The sequence below is a fragment of the Labrus bergylta genome, chromosome 18 (genome assembly GCF_963930695.1).
Source record: "Labrus bergylta chromosome 18, fLabBer1.1, whole genome shotgun sequence".
Lineage (NCBI taxonomy): Eukaryota > Metazoa > Chordata > Actinopteri > Labriformes > Labridae > Labrus > Labrus bergylta.
The window spans coordinates 6424584-6443022 of record NC_089212.1 but is presented as its reverse complement, the minus strand read 5'-3'; the positions used below and the strand labels follow the sequence as shown (position 1 = coordinate 6443022).

Below are 18439 nucleotides of genomic sequence, written 5' to 3'. Positions count from 1 at the left end.
AAAAAGATAAAATATAATAAAAATGTAGACGGAGGAGTCTCAGGAGCTCTTTTCCTTTTTCTGTTGCCCCCGGTCTCCTCTACTTCCTCTTGGGCGTGTCTCACACTGGCAGCTCTCACTTCTTTCTTTCTGTCGAACTTTTTAAAGATCGTCAAAACTTCTGCTGCTTCTGCCTCTGCAGTGATGAGTTTTTACAGCGATGTTTCCACTGAAGACATGAGCGACGAGTTAGAGACTCTGGGGTAAGTCCGTATTGATTATTAGGATTCTTATCAATAGATTCATGTGTCCTCTGCTTTGCACCTGCTGTAAAAAAAACAACATGATGAAAAGATATTATTGTAGCTACCGGAATCTGTTGCTTTAAATCGCAATTCAAACATTACTTTCGCCTGTCGCTCATCCCAAACATACAAAGTCATTTGATGAGAGTAATAACAAAGCTGTAGACTGTCTGAGTAGTATTTAATTCCCTAACAAGATATTTTTATTTAATTCCCTGTTATTACAAATGCATGTAGCCTACTTCTTTCATCTTGCACTTTTCATGACTGTTGTCATGAACTGTTGTTTAAACAGTTATCATACTATGTTATATCACTGACCCACTTCACAGCCAGTTTTAATAAACTACCAAGTTCCTTATCTTCTAAAGTGGAGGGGTGAAGTGACTCACTGCTAAAGGGTAAAATGCAAGATTCATCATAACCTATTTTTTAATACTTCACTCAAAAACCCCAATCTAATGTCAAATAGTTTTTGCAAAAGCTCAACTTTGAATTCCACCTTCATGAAATGAGTAATTAAAAGTCTGATTTTCCGCCCCTAAAAGTATTTCAATGTTCTTTATGCAGTTCAGAGCAATCTAAATGCAAATAAGAGATTTTCACTTCCCCTTACTAGTTTCCTTTATTGCATCTGTTCTTCAGTCTGTGTTTTGTTCCCCTTTTTTTAATACTTTCCTTTTTAAAGACTGCAAAATGAATCACTGTAAAAGGCTCTTTTAGTCAATAGTAAGAGCTATTGTACCATGATGTTATGTCAATGGTGTTGTTTCTAGTTTTATTCCAACATATTTGGCGGTTCAGATAAATCCCTTAACTTTCACAGTTTTAATCCATGAAGATTTAATCTCAGCACAGCATGGAACTGACATAGAAAACCTTCAATTTGTCCAAGGTGGTACCACAATGACCTTTCCCGTCACGCTGCTGAAGCCCTCCTCTTGTCCAACGGGACTGATGGAAGTTATCTCCTCAGAAACAGTAATGAGGGTCCGAGCTGCTTTGCCCTCTCTGTGAGGTCAGTCTGCCAGTAACAATACACTTTTCATGCCCTGGTATCAAACTAAAAGAAAGCTGTTTTTTATTTTTTTTTATTTGAATGACTTTTAGAGTGTAATGTTAATCTTGTTTATTGCTCCTTTATCACACAGGGCCAAAGACTCTGTGAAGCATTTTCATGTGACACGCAGAGACAGCACCTATGTGTTTGGGTTCAATGAGTTTACATCACTTCAGGCCTTCGTCAACCACTTCGCAAACCAGCCATTACTGGGCAGTGACGCAGGTACACACAACTGAGATCCATTATTGAGCTTACTGCATTTCAAAAGGCTTATACATTATAACAACATATTGCTTTTTCGGCTCTCTTTTGGTTTAATGTAAGAGTATGCGACTAATCATTTCAGTGTTTTTTGTGGTTACTATGAGAAACCATTTGGTTCAGCAGAAGTTGGGTTACAAACATGCAAAATGCTCAAGCTGAAGCAGTCAGTTGTTAGAAATTGTCAAAAGAAAATGTGCATGGTTTTGTTTGCAGTTTGCATTGAGTTTGTCTCTGTTCATTGCCCTTCAACATTGTTGATTTAATCCTGATTGGAATTCTAATCTTTGTTTGTGATGCACCTGACGATGGCAGTGTTAGCCCCATATCAGATGTTTAATTTGTGGGTTTACTCTGTGAACAATATGGGGCCGAGTACACAGCCATGTGGGACTCCAGTCTTCAGCAAAATGCTGGAAACTGTCTGTTTTGTTTGTGAGCTGTGATATTGTGATACTACATCCGAGGACACTGAGCTTGTCAACCTGCGCTTGTATCTGTAATCTTAGAATACTGGTGAGCGTCGACACCAGCTCGGATGTCTTCTTGTTTTTCTTCCTCAAAGCTAAGAGTTGCTTGACCTTGGAGTTGATCCTTATTACTCGGTTATGTGGCTTTTATTTTAAGATGTATTGCAATATCCTCGGCGGAATTCTGAACATTATAGATGAACCATAGACAGTATCAAATTTACAGAATACTTATTGCTGTACCAGATTAATGAAAAACACAAACGCTAGATGTCCCTATCACCGTCAATTTCTCAAGAGAGGAATTCATCTTGTACCTCAGAGACAAGCTGGCAGTTAAAATAAATGTTTGCAGGTTAAAAAAACAAAAAAAAAAAACACATTGCAGTCGTGGGGCCAGCTGTTAAAATGAGATATCACGTTTGCTGTGAATAAACCCACAGCACCTTAACTTGTTTTCAACTTTTGATTTCACTGTGATGCATTGTGACACATCTTAGATATATTTATATGTAAAGGGTGACAACACTCTGCAGCTGCTAATGATTAACTTTGCACTTAATAGTTTTATATTTAGTAAGAGGAAAATGTTGTAGCTTGTTATATTTTTGTCTCTGTGTTTTAATCCACTGTTCCTGTGAACCAGGAACCCTCATCGTGCTGAAGAGTCCGTACCCATGGCGTGTGGAGGAGCCGTCCATCTACGAGTCAGTACGAGTTCACACAGCGATACAGACGGGACGCACAGAGAACGACCTGGTGCTGAATGCACCATCGGTATGACACCCTGCTGCATACACCCATTAGCAGCTGATGCTAAAACAATCACCTTTGTTTACAAGTCAAGCTTAAATTGTATAATTGTATAATTACAACATGGGTTTTTTATGATTTTGACCATCATCTCTGACAGTTATGAAAACAGTTTACTAACTGAATTATTTAACTTAAGAGTGACTGTGTGAGGAAAACGTTGTAGCCATGATGACACTTTGAAGCCTTGATTTTAGCACTTTGACCTTCAGGATCTTGGTTTCTTGAAGCGACTTCTGAAGATGATTTTAGTGTGACTAAAATATAATCTTAATTTTAACTGAAAGTATAATAGATAAATGTATATTTATTTTCCTGACACAAAGCCTGTTTGTTTCCAGCTGGGCACAAAGGAAGGCTATCTGGTGAAACAGGGAGCATTAGTGAAGGTAAGAAGGGAGTTACACCTCACACATATCAGCTGTTAATTAAAATATTACCTGTTTATGACTCATATAGTTTAGTGTTTGAACTCTGAGATAAAATTTAAAATACCTGCACTTTTAAAACCTTTTCTTTATGCAGAACTGGAAGCAGAGGTGGTTCATACTAAGCAGATATGAACTGAAATACTTTAAAGACAAAATGGTGAGTGTGCGTTCAGCTTGTGGGCTTGTGCTGCGATCTTTGATTTAAACTACACAAATCGAGCAGTTGTAATCACTTTTTCTAGTTTCAGCTTCTTCTAGTCACAGCTCTGAGCTCTTCCTCTGTAAGCTGACGAGTGTTTCTGTTTCAGTGTGAGGAGCCCATCCGGACTCTGGACCTGAGAGCCTGCTCCGCAATCCAGTTTGACTACTCTCAGGACAGAGTCAACTGTTTCTGGTGAGTGTGGAACAGCATTTTTGTGGTCATGAGAAATGCTTGAGTTGAAACAGTCCGTTGTTAGAAATTGTCAAAAGAAGATGTGTATGTCAGGAAGGCTCACTTGCTCCATCTCAGCTACTCAAATAGTTTCCCTAAAATAAGATGAGGAGAGCGGAGGCTCTACTATGGTTTAGTGCTGGTGCTCAAGGTCGACATCTACTGGATCAAAAAGTCGCACATTCTTCCTTTAAAATGAATAATAATGATAATGGATGCAAGGCTGATTTAAACAGTTTGAGCTTCACAAAACTGTAAATCTTTTTCTTTATCTGACACTTAATGGACTGAATGTCCATTGTAATCTTTACAATAACCAACAGAATGAGTCATTATGAACCTAATAACTCTTACATGTTAGAAATAAAGAATTATACCAACAAAATCGCTGAAAAATAAATGGAAAATGGAACATATGATATTATAAGGCTATATAATGTGCACTATTGACATGATGTCGAGTGATAAAAAGCTGATATATGAAATATGTATGAGACAACAGGAAAACACCAATTTGTGTCAGAGCTCTCACAATGCCGCAGTCAGACGCCACAGTGGGTGATTTTTGTTGCTGCTGTACTTCCTCATGGCAGCAAAATGTGACATTTGTGATTTTTGAAAAGAAGAAGTCATAACGGTAAAACAGCCGCAGGAAACAGGAGGTAAGGTGAAGTCACGATGAGCTGAAAAGAGGCAGAGGCTTAAAAATATGAGGTTACGACCACAGATAAACCTTTCACCTTTTACACCGTGCCATAAAGAAATGCAGCACAGCTGATTATCAGGATAACAGAAAGAGATTAATTTTATGTTCAATCTCCTTCTCCATTATTCTTTTTAACCAGAATGTCTTTGTAAGTTGTGCTGTTTTATTTCTCCTGGGGTCAATGTCAGATGAATAAATTCTATGAATGAAGCATGAAATTAAAGAGCAAAACTACTTTATAGTCTCTAAGTATTCTGTTTAAACACATATTTTATGGCTCTGGTCTGGTTGACCTTCCTCTAATATTTCAAGTTAAGTGCCCGAAAGTCAAAATTTGGTCGACTGAATTGAGCTCTGAGTTTGGCATTTTGCCCATCACGCGCGTTGTTTTTTTTAATCGACTGCATTTGAAGGGCAGGGAGGAAACACATTGCTAATGTCTATTCTGGATACAGGAAGACACAACCTTAAGTCCTCCTTGTTTTATTATTATGTGCTTTTACTCTTAATGGGAAAATAATTAGCAAAATAAAAAAATCATAAAGAACAAATGAAACTAGAGACTGAGTCCATCAACTCGTTAGGAAAATGAGGGAATGGACTCATTTCAGGCCGACTTTTATTAAATGATAAATCTACTTACAGTATATAGCGCTTTAGTCTTTTGACCTCTTTGAGATCCCTTCATGTCACATTCACCCTTTTTCACACACAAATCCAAATCCATTCACACAAACTCACACACACACATCTGGTTTTTCCACCTGGAACAATTTGGGGTCAGTGTCTTGCCCAAGGGCACTCCGATACGTGACTATGAGTGGAAATCAAACTACCTTCCAATAAAAGAAGACCAATACTTCTACAGAGCAGACTGCTGAACGATCGAATGTCTGAGTTGTTGTGGGTTTAGAGTTTGCACTGTCACATCTTTCATGTGTTAAAGATGCGCAGATCTTCCTTCCTGTCTCTAACGCTCCATATCTCTCTGCGTTCACAGTCTGGTGTTTCCTGAGAGAACGTTTTATCTGTGTGCAAAGACGGGGGTGGAAGCAGATGAGTGGATCAAGATCCTGAAGTGGAAACTGGTGAGTTAGCTGATTAACATGTGCTGAGAGAAGGAAGGATATGTAAAGAAGAAGACGCGGCAGGTTGAGGGGAAGTTTATTGTTTCAACACTTGACGAGTCAGTAATCCCGACAGTGTAACTCATCTGTACCAGCGTCTGAGGGAGGATTTTATTAAGCAATAAAGAACTTTAAAGGGAGTTAAATGTCATCAGGATTGGCTAATATTACCCGCCGACGACAAACGGAAACAAGAAAACTTCACAGATTCCATATAGAGATAAAGAACTAACAAACTTGTAATCAAAAAGTTTATCTCACTGTGACTATGTTCTCAGTAACTCTCTCTTTGTTTCCAGTCACAGATCAGAAAAGGCCGATGACTGCTGGTGATGTAAAGAAGCCCCGCCTTTTTCTTGGACGTCACAGCGGCTGGACGGACAGTCATGAAACAGCAGCGTTCAGATGCTGAAGAGTGAACTCGGAGCAGGAATAATAAGGGGACATATTTCTCTGAGTGTGCTGACCAGAGGCTGACAGCTGGGACGAGGCTCCACTTTGCTTTGTAACATATTCCTCTAAAGCCCCCCTGTGGACAAGTGTGGAGAATTAGCATGTGTGCTAACACACAACAATGCATCTGGTGCGTCCAATGTGATTGTGATGTTCATGTCCAATAAAAATGAATCTATTGAGTACGAAGAGGCTTTGTAATCTAAAGAGTCTCATGAAGCTGATCACTGTAGTTTTTAGTAAATTTGATTCAAACAGAAAAATGTCCATTTGTTGCTGAATTTAGTTTTTGACTTTTAATCCTTTTCTAACCCTTTTTTACCAGCGGTGTCAAACTAGAAATCTTATAAAGTGATGTCACTAGGGGCTCAAATATTTTTGCTTTTGAACCATGCGTTTGAGTAGAAAACCTGCTGCGTTGTGAACGTTAACGTCACATAGGAACAACGCGTGTTACTGGAGGATTCCTCTAGAGGGAGCAGCACATTAATCAGGCAGAGTAAAACACTGAAGTAGACATAATCAGACGCCTGCTATATATAAAGAAGTCATTTTTTGTTTCCTCTATTTTGGCACGCATGTTTGTTGCTATGCAACGGCAATGACACATCATAGTGTGGGCAGTTGAGGACTTGATCTGTTAACTTTTCTTCAAAACTTCCCTCGATCGTTGTAGCGGCTCTCTGGTGTCTCTGAAGTTGTCTCACCACCATTAAACTCCACACTGCTCCTTGTGGTTATATGCATATATCCAAACCACTGCGGGATATGGGGATATGCCAGGCTGAGGTTAAAAGCAAGTTCACTCAGGGCTTAAAGTGCACGTTGTCTTTTCTATCTCTGTCTGATTCTCAATACAACATGTGTGTAAAGTTAATACAGAAATATTATTATGACGAGCTTAATTTAAAAAAGACACACACACACACACACACACACACACACACACACACACACACACACACACACACACACACACACACACACACACACACACACACACACACACACACACACACACACACACACACACACACACACACACACACACACACACACACACACACACACACACACACACACACACACACACACACACACACACACACACACACCCTCTAGTATGCATGTAGCTAAGGTCACTGGAGTTCTGTTAGGTCAAAGAGGGGTCAAGAGCCAAAAAAGGTTGGGAACCGATGCTCTAGAGCTAACCCAACTCCAACACCAGGACCAATAAGGCTCAATGAAGGAACTTTGTTACAGTGCTGTTGTGAAACGCAACATGTAAAAGGATTTATTTTTTAACTTGGCCCCTTGAAAACAGATTTAATACGCCTGCACTAGACTGTCCTCACTTTCACTTCTCCTGTTACTGTTAGTTAACTTCTCTAACCTGTATGGCTGCTTTTCTGTATTGCTTTTATACAACCGACAAAATGTGAACAGCTGCTCTTAGCCCGCTCTTTTCTGTTCTTCTCCCTGTTATGTACTGTTTATAATTTCATCCCATGGAAAAACATCATCACAAAAGATTGACTGGATTGAGTCCAAAAATCTGTATCAAGAAATTGACCAACACTGTAAAAGTACACTATCAAAAGATAAACAGAATAAAAAAAGGGGGGAAACAGCATTAGGTGCTAAACATGATACATTTATTCAGACTTGTGGACATTTGATTGGACACAAACTCTGCCTCAGCTGTGGAAACGCTCATGAAGAGAACTAACACTCCACAGAAATGAGCCGAAAAGAAAGTCAACAGAAGAAAAAAAAAAAAAAGAATACTGGAAGATTCAATCATGATGTGTACAGTTCAAACGATATCCATTACTTGGAGTTGTACACAGGTTTCCCCACGTGACTTGAATGCACCGTCAGAGACAGAGAGATTAAGGGAGCTGGGTGTGATCCGGATGTTTCCGCTGTGGATCGGGATCAGGGGGTCGGGCAGAGTTTATGTCACCTCCACCACCTGCCTCAGCTCCTCTATTAGTGGAGCCAGCTCCTTCTCCAGACTCATGATGAGGCCTGAGGAGACACACGGAGGAGAGCTGCGGTTACTTCACTGCTCGACAAATAAAACATGTGAATACTGTGATCGCTCTTTTTACACCAGACCGCCTGCATGAGACATTAAATCTGTACTCTGCAGCAGTAACTGGGACTCCGTCTCTTCACTGAAGTGGTAAACTTCCTCACATCCATCTAGCTCAACAGGCAACACACATGTGAATATTGATCCCACTCTGGAGAGATGTAATTCTCGTGCATATTTTGGTCCAGCTTCATCCTTTGTACTTAAATAAAAAGTAGTGTTTGGATCCTCGACGATGTGCATCCTACTGGATCACTGCCTTGTCTGGAGTCAAAGACGTAAACTACCAGTCAAATGTTTGGACACGGCTGATTTAAGTGCACGTTATTATCTTGAAGACATTTTGATCTAAAGGCTTATGCTTAAATGTTTGACATGTGCTTCTTATATAAATAGAAATAGTGAAGTTGATGCATTTCTTTCCAAAACAAAAATGAATTGTTTTATTTTCTGTGTTTTAACTATTATTCTAAAATGTGGAAAATAGTAAAAATAAAGAAACACCTTTTTATTAGTAGGTGTGCCCTCTCCACAGCGTACAGTAGCTATCTTATAATCATATAGCAAACTGTATTATTGCTGTGTGTCCAAACATTTGACTCATAGGGTATGTTTCATATTTTTATTGCATTCTCAAAGAATAAAATCAGTAAAGCTGTCAGATCAGATCGATGAAACAAATACGATTCAAAGACGGATCTCATCCTGTCTGCATGACTCAAACACATCGTTCACTGTGAATCTTTGCTGTGGGAAATGTAAACAAAGTATTTTCCTGCAGCAAGATGTTAGCACTGTTATCGCCAATTTTATGTGTGTTACAGTGTGTGTATGTGTGTGTGTGTGTGTGTGTGTGTGTGTGTGTGTGGTAAGTTATGTAAATATTTTCCGCTGCTACGTCACCTGTGCACCTGGGCCTATGTGGTGATTCCAGCCACAGGTCTGGAGAAAAGGGAGACACAGCTCACCTGTGGCAGGGACTCAGGGGAAGCCACACAGTTTTCCAACCGTGAGTGTGTGTGAAGGTGTTGATTAGTGTGTGTTTATGTTCACGAGCTCGTTTCGTCTAATGCAGCATACACTCGTCTTTTTGTTGGTGTTTTTCCAAGATTAAATGTAATCAACGGCGGACTTTCCTTTTCTCCCACCATGAGTTAGAAACGAGCTCAGATTCCCTCCAGTGGCACTTGTTGTTCTTAGATTGCCACTACGAGTGCCTACATCTGACAGCGACCCAGAGGGAGTGGTTCTACACGTTTGATCTGTTTTTATTGTGTTTTGTTTCTTAATACTACTGGACTAAAGTTTCACAGTATCATATTAAATAAACTGAAATGATCAGTCTCAACTCTGATGGTCTGGGGGTTTCCTGAGCCTGGAACCAATGCTTTAAAAAATAATGATGAAAGAAATCTGACATCAAGTATAGGGATCTGAAATCCAACAAACTGTTTCATCTCTGGATTTACTGCAGTCAGAGTGTTGATGAGTCATTAAAGCAGTTTCTTTCTTTTTGTGTTTTCTTGTGTGTGACTTTGAGAGAAACATGAACCACAGTGCTTACAGAGACTGAAACAGATTTGAACAATCACAAGAACAGATTTTCTTCTTTTTTTTTTACCTGTGTTGGCGTTGCTGCTTGCAATGAAGCTGATGACCAAAGGTAACCGGTTAAACTGCACAATCTGTTCAGCAAGAGGAAGCAAAAAAAAAGCAAAAACCGTAAGTGACATCATTGGAAACATTCAGCGGAGAGACGGTTTCAGGAGAGCCAGCGAGAGAGTGTGTGTGTGTGTGTGTGTGTGTGTGTGTGTGTGTGTGTGTGTGTGTGTGTGTGTGTGTGTGTGTGTGTGTGTGTGTGTGTGTGTGTGTGTGTGTATGTGTGTGTGTAGCTACCAAAATGCAATGTGTATTCACATACTGGGACACCAATATTACACCAAATGGATATGAATATACAAAGGCGTGATGGCGGCTGAGCTCAGTAACGGCACTTTTACAAAAAAAAAGCAGTGTGAAAAGGGCTTTTAGATGCTACATGACATCAGAGATATTTCTGAGTGGAGATAAAAGCTTGAACAACCACCTTTTTTTTTGTCTTTCAGCTCAGAAATAATATAAAATCATGAAACGCTCGGTGCATTTTAAAGGCGGTTGAAACGACATCCTAACAAAAGCTAACACGGGATCATTCTAGTGCAGCTGGTGTCAGACCTGGTAGGTGTTGTAGTAGCAGATGATGCTCTTGTTCTTGGAGAGGCCCAGCTTGCTGCCCTGATCTGTGGCCAAAGCAAAAGTGGACAAGAAGCCCGGTCTCAGAGCGTGGACGGGGGCGTTGTCATTGGCGACTGCGGGGGAAGCAGAAGCAGAAGCAACGTTAACAAGATGAACAGATCTACAGAGGGTGAATTTCTGCTGCTTCTCCATGCTGCCTGCATCATTCATTTAAAAAATGTGTATTCATGATGTCATTTATTTGCTTCTACTGATCTTTATGGCGAGCAAACCAGTGCCCCGTTAACCACACAGTCCACACAGTTTTCACATGATAGACTCGAGAATAAATGCTTATTTTCCCCTGAACATGTATTGCATTATAATACATTTTACATGTGTTTCAAGGAAAATAAAGTGTGATCAAAGACTGATTGTCCCTGTTATTAATAACTATATAATAGCTATCAGCATAATTGCACCATCTTTCCCTGTGTCCATTTGATGCAGCGCTCATGTGAAGTGTAGTTTTTTGTTGTTGTCTATGAATAAAAATGAAAGGATTATAATGTAGTTTCTTACCTTTAATAACCGGGACACCATCTCTGTCTGTCACTACAATCGCATGAAGACCTTCAACACTGTACGAGAAGAAAAGAGAAGAGACAGCAGATATTTCCAGTGATTCATCAGCACATGAAGGTGACATGTAAACACAGTACACCAGTAAACCAATCAATCATGCACACCTCTGCAGCTGCTTGTACAGGTATCGCTTCAGATCCTGCAAAAGAAAATATGAAGGAATAAGTAAAATACGACACATTTATACAAGACTGTCACAGACAAAGTCATCTTAAACCTTACATACTGTTCATATTTGATGCCTTCACGGTATGGTCAATTTTGATCCAGACCAGACATTCCCTCAATACAAGTGTCTATAAAATGTGTACTACAGATTGAGTCACAATGGGAAAAGTCACACAATTGAAGGCTAAATTTAGGGTGCGTTTTTCCTGCTGTCAAAGTTCACTGACTGTATTTAAGAGTGAAGTGAGTGACAGTCAGGTGTCAGTATCTCATCAGTGTGTGGATACATGTTTTTAAATCTGTCAGCTTTCCCTCAGCCGGATTTTGCCGAATTATTACACATACCACACTTCATCATTTACACTTCTTTGTTTTTTTTAAAAAGACCACAAAATACTTGTTTTCCATCGATTTGTCAGAAAATGCACAGGACTTTGGTATGAGTGGATTAAGAGTGACAGACAAACAGGCCATACTCACATCAGCCATGACAGCCACTTTATTCTCGTCTTGTGTAGACGGCTTGGCAACTGTGGAGAGAAAGTTAGCGATGTTAAACATCCTCAGCTACTTAGATTGTATTTAAATATGACAGCGGACTTTTAACAGCATGCTAACCTGAAAGCTAATCAGCAAGCTAACAGGCGATATCCAGCTATCAATTACTTCCGTCAAATAAAACAATCAACCTTTCCAGCTTTTACTGCTACCATCGACACGTTACATTTATAATAAGTCAAGATGAAAACAGTTAAAAGTATCCACATACCTTCTTGGAGCTTTATTTAAATCGACTTTACACCTAACAGCTACATACTAAGGGCAGAAATCACATGACAAAGTTGTTTTGTTTCCGGCTCTTGAAGATGCGTTCAGCACAATCTGTAAATCACATATTTACTTCACAGCGCCGATGACGCAGCAAAAAAACAGATGAATATAAACTGTTTTATTGGCCTTATGTTTATGTAAAGTGAGTGTAAGATATACCCCCGTGTTTATATAAAATATATACACTGCGTTTGACTGATATGAGAACATTTGTTTTATATTTATGATTTTTCCGATGCTTCTAAACACAGCATTCGTAAGAATGTGTTGCTGCATTCAAATGGTCCTCGGAGATTTTAAACTTCAACGGCGGCTTTTTCATTCATTTTAAAGCGTAATGTGAAAACTAAACGAAGCGCTACTAAACATATGTGTTATATTTCAGTTTATAGAGTTAAATGTACCTCTGTTATTATCAGTGGTTTATATGTCAATAGGTTGTTAATAGTCATATCTGGCCCATCTACTTCTTACCGTTGTGAAGTAACACATAGAGGCCTAGGCTTGAATAGACATCTTATCAAATCAAAATAGCTCCGAATATATTGTTGGAAATTACAGTTTTGCCTAGACTTAGTCGACTAACTTTATAAATCCATTAAAGCAACTTCGTATCAATTATATTTCTTTATAAGCAAAGATTGTGTAAACTCATGCACCAGAGTGGAATCTGGAATTCAAAGTCACTCACTCCAGCCTCATTGTTTATTAAAGAGAAACATAAGGTACAGACAGCAGGCTAATACTGCAGTTCTACTTTCATAGTGGGCAGTTGTCATATCCCTGAGAGGAGGTCTAAATATAACGAGTTATTAATAGAAGATCCTAACAGACTGGGCTTCACTCTTCCTCTGCCCTGAAAACACCACACAACTCTGTGAAGAGGGAGACAGCTTTCTACTGTCCGCCTGTGTGCTTTACACCTTAACAGGTGAGTTTACTGAGCAGGGGATTTGTATTTAAGGATATTAATACTTCAACTCATTTTATTGTTAATCCGTGGATATCAAACTGGGGTATGGGGGACTGAAACATCAATAGACCCTTTTCACTGCTAAAATTTTCATTTGTGACCAAAGAAACAATATGTATAACTAAATCTGGACTGATAACATTGATATAAACTCATTAAGGTCATACACTGCTGTTTCTCCTGCTGGGACTCTCCATGTCAGCTGAGGAAAAGGTCCAACAACCTGATGTGATAAAGCTGGTGAAGCTAAACGAACATGAACACTTCTTTAATGAGAAGATTAAGAACTATATTTAAATAGATCATGAAAGATGATGGTACGGAAGCCCTGAGCGGACATACATCCATACATTTGGTTTTCTCTGTTTCCTTTGGTAACAAGCAATTACCTATTGACCGATTGTTTTCTAATTTCCAGTCTGTTGGACTTGAGGTAAAACATGTAGAAGTGGGTCACAGGAACATAGCACTGACTCAAATATGTAACATTTAGTGAGTCAGTAAGCAGATTAACTCAGAGGTGTTTGCTCAGGCCTCTGTTTTTCTCTCCACACTGACAGAGTGACACACGTTCTGTTTCTGCTTAACAGTTGTGTTGTATGAATGTTATTTTTTATTGACTGTGTTTTTTGTCTGACTAGCATGGGGGACATCCAGCAGTTTGAGCAGGATTTCTACCAGACGAGGTATTACATCGATGACCAGGGTCAAACTGTGGCTTACTACGATGACTACAATTCTACAAGCCCCGCTTATTACGACAAGTGAGTACTCACATTGACTACCAATGTCCTTTATTATTCCTCTCATGTTTCATTTAAACGTCATATAAAGTCATGTAAACATCTAAAGTCAGTTAAATAGAATACTCTGTTACAGAAACACCCTGAAGATAGCTTAGTTGGCTCTTGTGTCAATCCATAATGACATAAGGATGCACCACCTGCAAGAATCTTTCAATATGACACATTCTGATTACATTTACTGCAATACTGTAAACAGAAAAATGCAAAAACTACTTGAAGCTTAAGAAAATAAGTTTAATTTTGTGTACATTAAGGACAGTTTCTGTTTATCACAGTCTCACATCCAACAGCAAAGCAAAGCAAAGCATAATACTTTGTCTGTACTGTCTGAAAAAAGGAAACTTAAGTATGCCCATGTTACCAAAAAACAAAAGTGCATGTGAACCTTGAATCAAAAGCTGAAGGCTGTTTTAAAAAACTGATTCAGTTATAAACAACATAATGTCACAAAACTAAGCAGCAACCTCCAATGTTTTGAAAAACTTGTACGAAAAAACCCTAAATTTCCTCAAGTTTCCTCTAGAGACTGGCTCTGTAAACCCTAGAAGTCCCTTAAACAATCATATTAAAATGTCTATTTTTACTCATGAAATAAACATGTCTGCAGCCTGGTTTAAAAAAAAAAAAAAAACAGTTTTGGTCTCTAGAGCTAATTTCTTTGTTCACACACACTGTAAAGGCGGGTGAATTTATTTTATAACTCATCCATTTAGATTATATCACGGCTAAGTGTGATGCCTAAATTTGCAGGATTTATGATGTAATTTATGATGTCACTGAGACCTACGTCCATGTTTCTATGTACACAAGTCAAGTGTTTCCATATTTTCCTACAGCCCTGTATGCATGTGTGCAGACAGCTGACATGATGCACAGTTCAGCTAATGGTTTAAACAAGGTAACACAAGATGTGTTCGTCAGGTTTAACATGAATATGTTTTCCTTTGTGTTGTTTCAGCGGAGCACAGACCTTCACACCTGATGCTCTGGATCCGTCCATGCAGCAGGAGTACCCCGGACAGTTCTACCAACCTGCCATGCCGTCTGGGGCTGTGCACACAGGGATAGATTCTCCAGAAGAGGAACCTCCCCTTCTGGAGGGTAAACCGGGATTTCATTTCTCATATTTCTACATTCTTGATGATTTAAATAGTTTCTGTCCATACAGAGGTCAGGTTTGTTGGCAGCAAGTGAAGAAGTTATGTTATGATCGCAAGGGTTCAGATTATTTAAAAAAAGCTAGTTTAGCTCGAGTGCTTTACAGTGTGCTGTGGTTCAATGGTAGAGTGGGTTGTCTCTCAACTGGAAGTTCGGAGGTTTGATCCCCAGCTCCTGCAGCCACATGTCCGATCAGTGATGGTTGACATGCGTTTGTCCACCTTTATGTTTATGGAGAAAACCAGTTAGTAAACAAAAACAAATTTGGGGTTCCTTTGTGTCTATATATTTATATATTTAGGCGACACAGTTTTAACCTCCTTAGCTCAATTTAAACATCTGACTCCTTAATAAAAATGGCATTCCATGGCGGGAAAAATGTTGCTGTTAAAAACCCATTATGAAGTGTAATTCCCATCAATCCCAGTTGATCACAGAGAGCAACATGCCTGTATTTGAACTTCAAATTTTTTTAAGCCAGATCACCCTGGTTCTTTACTCACCTGCATGCAAACACACTTTCCAAAGATCACATTTTAATTCCTTGATTCCTTTGTTTTATTGCCTTTTTCTCCCGGTGTAGAACTCGGCATCAACTTCGATCACATCTGGCAGAAGACGCTGACAGTGTTGAACCCTTTTAAGCCTGCAGATGGCAGCATCATGAACGAGACCGATCTGACAGGTCCCATCCTCTTCTGCATTGCACTCGGGGTCACTTTAATGATGGTAAGCCTTTAATACTATCAGTTTAAACAGAGTGAATGACCATATACCCAGGTGTGTCTATCTGTCATTTGAAGGCAGGTAAAGCCCACTTTGGTTATGTGTATGGGACCAGTGCTACAGGCTGTACTGGGATGTACATTCTGCTCAGTCTCATGAGTTCCTTGGCTGTGTCCTATGGATGTGTGGCGAGTGTCCTGGGTTACTGCCTGCTGCCCATGGTGGCCCTCTCTGCATTTGCTGTCTTCTGCTCTTTACAGTAAGCCCACTCTTTGACCTTTTATTTCTGTTTTTATATGTTCAAAATGTAAACGTAAATGGCATAAAAGTTGGCATCAGTCCTTTTGGAAATAAAATGTTTACATATTTATCTTTATTGAAGTCTCAAAGCATTGATTGAAACAGGAGCAGAATAGATACTGGCTTGCTCACTGTATGTCGGGTAATTTTCAATTATACGAGGTGTGGACGAATTCCAAACAAAAAAAAGAAAAAAAAGAAAAGGGGACCAGCTTACCTCCTTTTAAGTTATCTTGTAGTTCTCATCTTTAGCTTTCTACCACCTTTAGCATTGCTCACAGGTTAGCTGTGGTTCTTCGGTGTTTCATGTCAAAATGTATAATTTTATCTACATATTTGTGTACCTTTGTTTTACATAACAAGACCTTTTTTTAGTATATTTGTAACTATTCATACATATGATTCAATGCCAATTTATTTTGGGATAATATTTGCATAACCCAGTTATTGTGAATAAGGAACGTTTTCTTGCTTTTCAAGCTAATGCTAGCTGATCACTTAGTAGAATACTGCCCACTGCTCTCCAGCTCCAACCTCTCATGTCAATATGGTCAATGTCAATATAGTACTTCTGACTTGAAAAACAAGATGAACTCAGCGATAATTCCAGATTTGAGTGCGCTGCCAGCAGAACAACACGTATTCGGTGTGCTGAAGTAGTGCTAAAACGAAAGGTGCTTGCTAGCAGAAATGTTAAGCTCTGTGAATTTGTCCAATAACCTATAACATACATTTACCCAGACGTTGTTTTTTTAGCTTGGTTTTTCTTAAAATCAGAGAAATTACGTGGAGCAAATAGACCCGCCTGCTAATGTATAGCCTAGCTTCTGTGGTTTTCTCAGTAGAGGAAGTGAGCTGTCCATCATCTCTGGTGGCTAATATACTTATTATTGACAAGCTCCTCATACAACCCCACTTCAAAAAATACCAAACTATCCCTTTAAGGATCAGCCAACAAGCTTATCAGCGTCTGATTTATTTTGGAGTAACAACATTCAGGACCATCTGGTATCAGTCTAGACTTCTTGCAGAGATCCCCTCTGGTTGACTTTTACTGATACAGCTCTCGTTTTGTCTCCACAGAGGTTTCCTGGGAACAGTTCTGGCCTTGTTGGGGATTTGTTGGTGTAGTTTTTCAGCCTCAAAGATCTTCAGCTCCACCCTGGCTATGGAGGGTCAGCAGCTGTTGGTGGCGTATCCCTGCGCCCTGCTCTACGGGCTCTTTGCACTGCTCACTGTATTTTAATTTTCACTACAGGAAAACCTTTGTCATTCATGAATCTATCTTTTCATTTATCTCTACTAATTTTACCAACACAAATACAGCAATGAATGTATTTAATCCCTGTCAATTATCAGTGTCAGTAAAGAAAAAGGGGGTTTAGAGATTTGATGAATGATTGTATTTCATTTTTCTAGTACAGAAAACAGAAAATACAATCTTTATTTTTGTACACAGTTCTTACTTTATGGTTTGATTTCATCGTTGTTTTTTTGATCATTTCATATTCAAGCAGAGTTTTTATGAATAAAGATTTCTGTAATACTTTCAAACAGTTGAGGGTAAAGATCTTTTATCTATTTTGTTTTCTGTTTGGTGAGTAATCAATGTTGCCTCTGATTTCATTCAGACCTTTACGGTAAGAAATGACACTACAGCTGCCATTAAGACATTCCCTCTAGATGCAGTAGAGGGAGCCAAAACACCACCGTTCTTATATTTATTAACTATTCTCATTGGCTGAGTAAGGACACATTTTTCTGCAGTCAAACATGATTAAGTGTAACTGAGGATATCAATGTAGAGACTCATAAAGTTGTTTTAATTTGGTAAACTTAAGTCACTTCAATCCCATTAGTTTGTCACTTTGTGTGCTGCAGAAACAAGGATGTACTGTTCTTGCTGTCGTCCTGTTCTAAGCATTAAGTATGATGAAGTAGAACAAGCCTTGTAAGTGAACATGAAGATAGTCCACAGAGTTGTGGAGCATTCAGAGGAGGAAAAGGAACGTATTTTTCACACAGCTTTGATGATGTATGGGGGTCTGAGCAGAGTCTGACAACTGCAGAGTCAGTAATGTTCTGCAGACAACTTGTTTTAAGAGCGAGGGGAGCAGGCAGGGGAGGAGGAGGGAGGCAAGGATGTCGACACAACTCACCGTGATATTAACAACAGGTAACATCTAAGGGTTTCGTTCCAATCAGTCAGGTGGGTCCGGTCCCTCAGGTGCTGCACGAGCTGACAGGGTCGACCTCTGAGAGACTGAATACCAAAGCCATGATCTCGCTGAGCTCTGTTTCTCTGCTCTGTGTTAGAGACTGATGGTGGCACCAAAACAACAAGAGACCAAATTCCAGCACGTACAGTTTTCAATTTGGAGAAAAAGTGCCTGGGAACGTTGTTGCTAAATCCAAACATTGCACATTCAAAAACACAAGCTTAAGTCAGAAAAAAAAGAAACAAACAAAATTTACAAGT

The 18439-nt window shown here is 39.3% G+C and overlaps 3 protein-coding genes across 3 annotated transcripts; 2 read left to right on the top strand and 1 right to left on the bottom strand.

Annotated features, from left to right (window-relative positions):
* Window positions 1-84: 84 nt before the first annotated feature.
* On the top strand, window positions 85-7826 carry dapp1 (dual adaptor of phosphotyrosine and 3-phosphoinositides). The gene is made up of 9 exons (XM_020641248.3): window positions 85-242; window positions 1180-1302; window positions 1436-1569; window positions 2725-2855; window positions 3233-3280; window positions 3417-3479; window positions 3631-3716; window positions 5462-5549; window positions 5888-7826. The coding sequence occupies exons 1-9, from the start codon at window positions 184-186 to the stop codon at window positions 5909-5911; spliced, it is 756 nt and encodes a 251-aa protein (XP_020496904.1). The 5' UTR covers window positions 85-183; the 3' UTR covers window positions 5912-7826.
* Window positions 7675-12043, bottom strand: lamtor3 (late endosomal/lysosomal adaptor, MAPK and MTOR activator 3). The gene is made up of 7 exons (XM_020641263.3): window positions 11936-12043; window positions 11647-11696; window positions 11103-11137; window positions 10936-10994; window positions 10354-10487; window positions 9761-9824; window positions 7675-8072 (listed from the first exon to the last, which is right to left on the bottom strand). Exons 2-7 carry the CDS (start codon window positions 11653-11655, stop codon window positions 7999-8001), a joined length of 375 nt encoding a protein of 124 aa, XP_020496919.1. The 5' UTR covers window positions 11656-11696; window positions 11936-12043; the 3' UTR covers window positions 7675-7998.
* A 745-nt stretch (window positions 12044-12788) lies between these two features.
* Window positions 12789-17540, top strand: zgc:123321 (Protein YIPF5-like). The gene is made up of 6 exons (XM_020641282.3): window positions 12789-12928; window positions 13612-13734; window positions 14735-14877; window positions 15518-15663; window positions 15738-15919; window positions 17044-17540. The coding sequence occupies exons 2-6, from the start codon at window positions 13613-13615 to the stop codon at window positions 17204-17206; spliced, it is 756 nt and encodes a 251-aa protein (XP_020496938.2). The 5' UTR covers window positions 12789-12928; window position 13612; the 3' UTR covers window positions 17207-17540.
* Window positions 17541-18439: the final 899 nt, after the last annotated feature.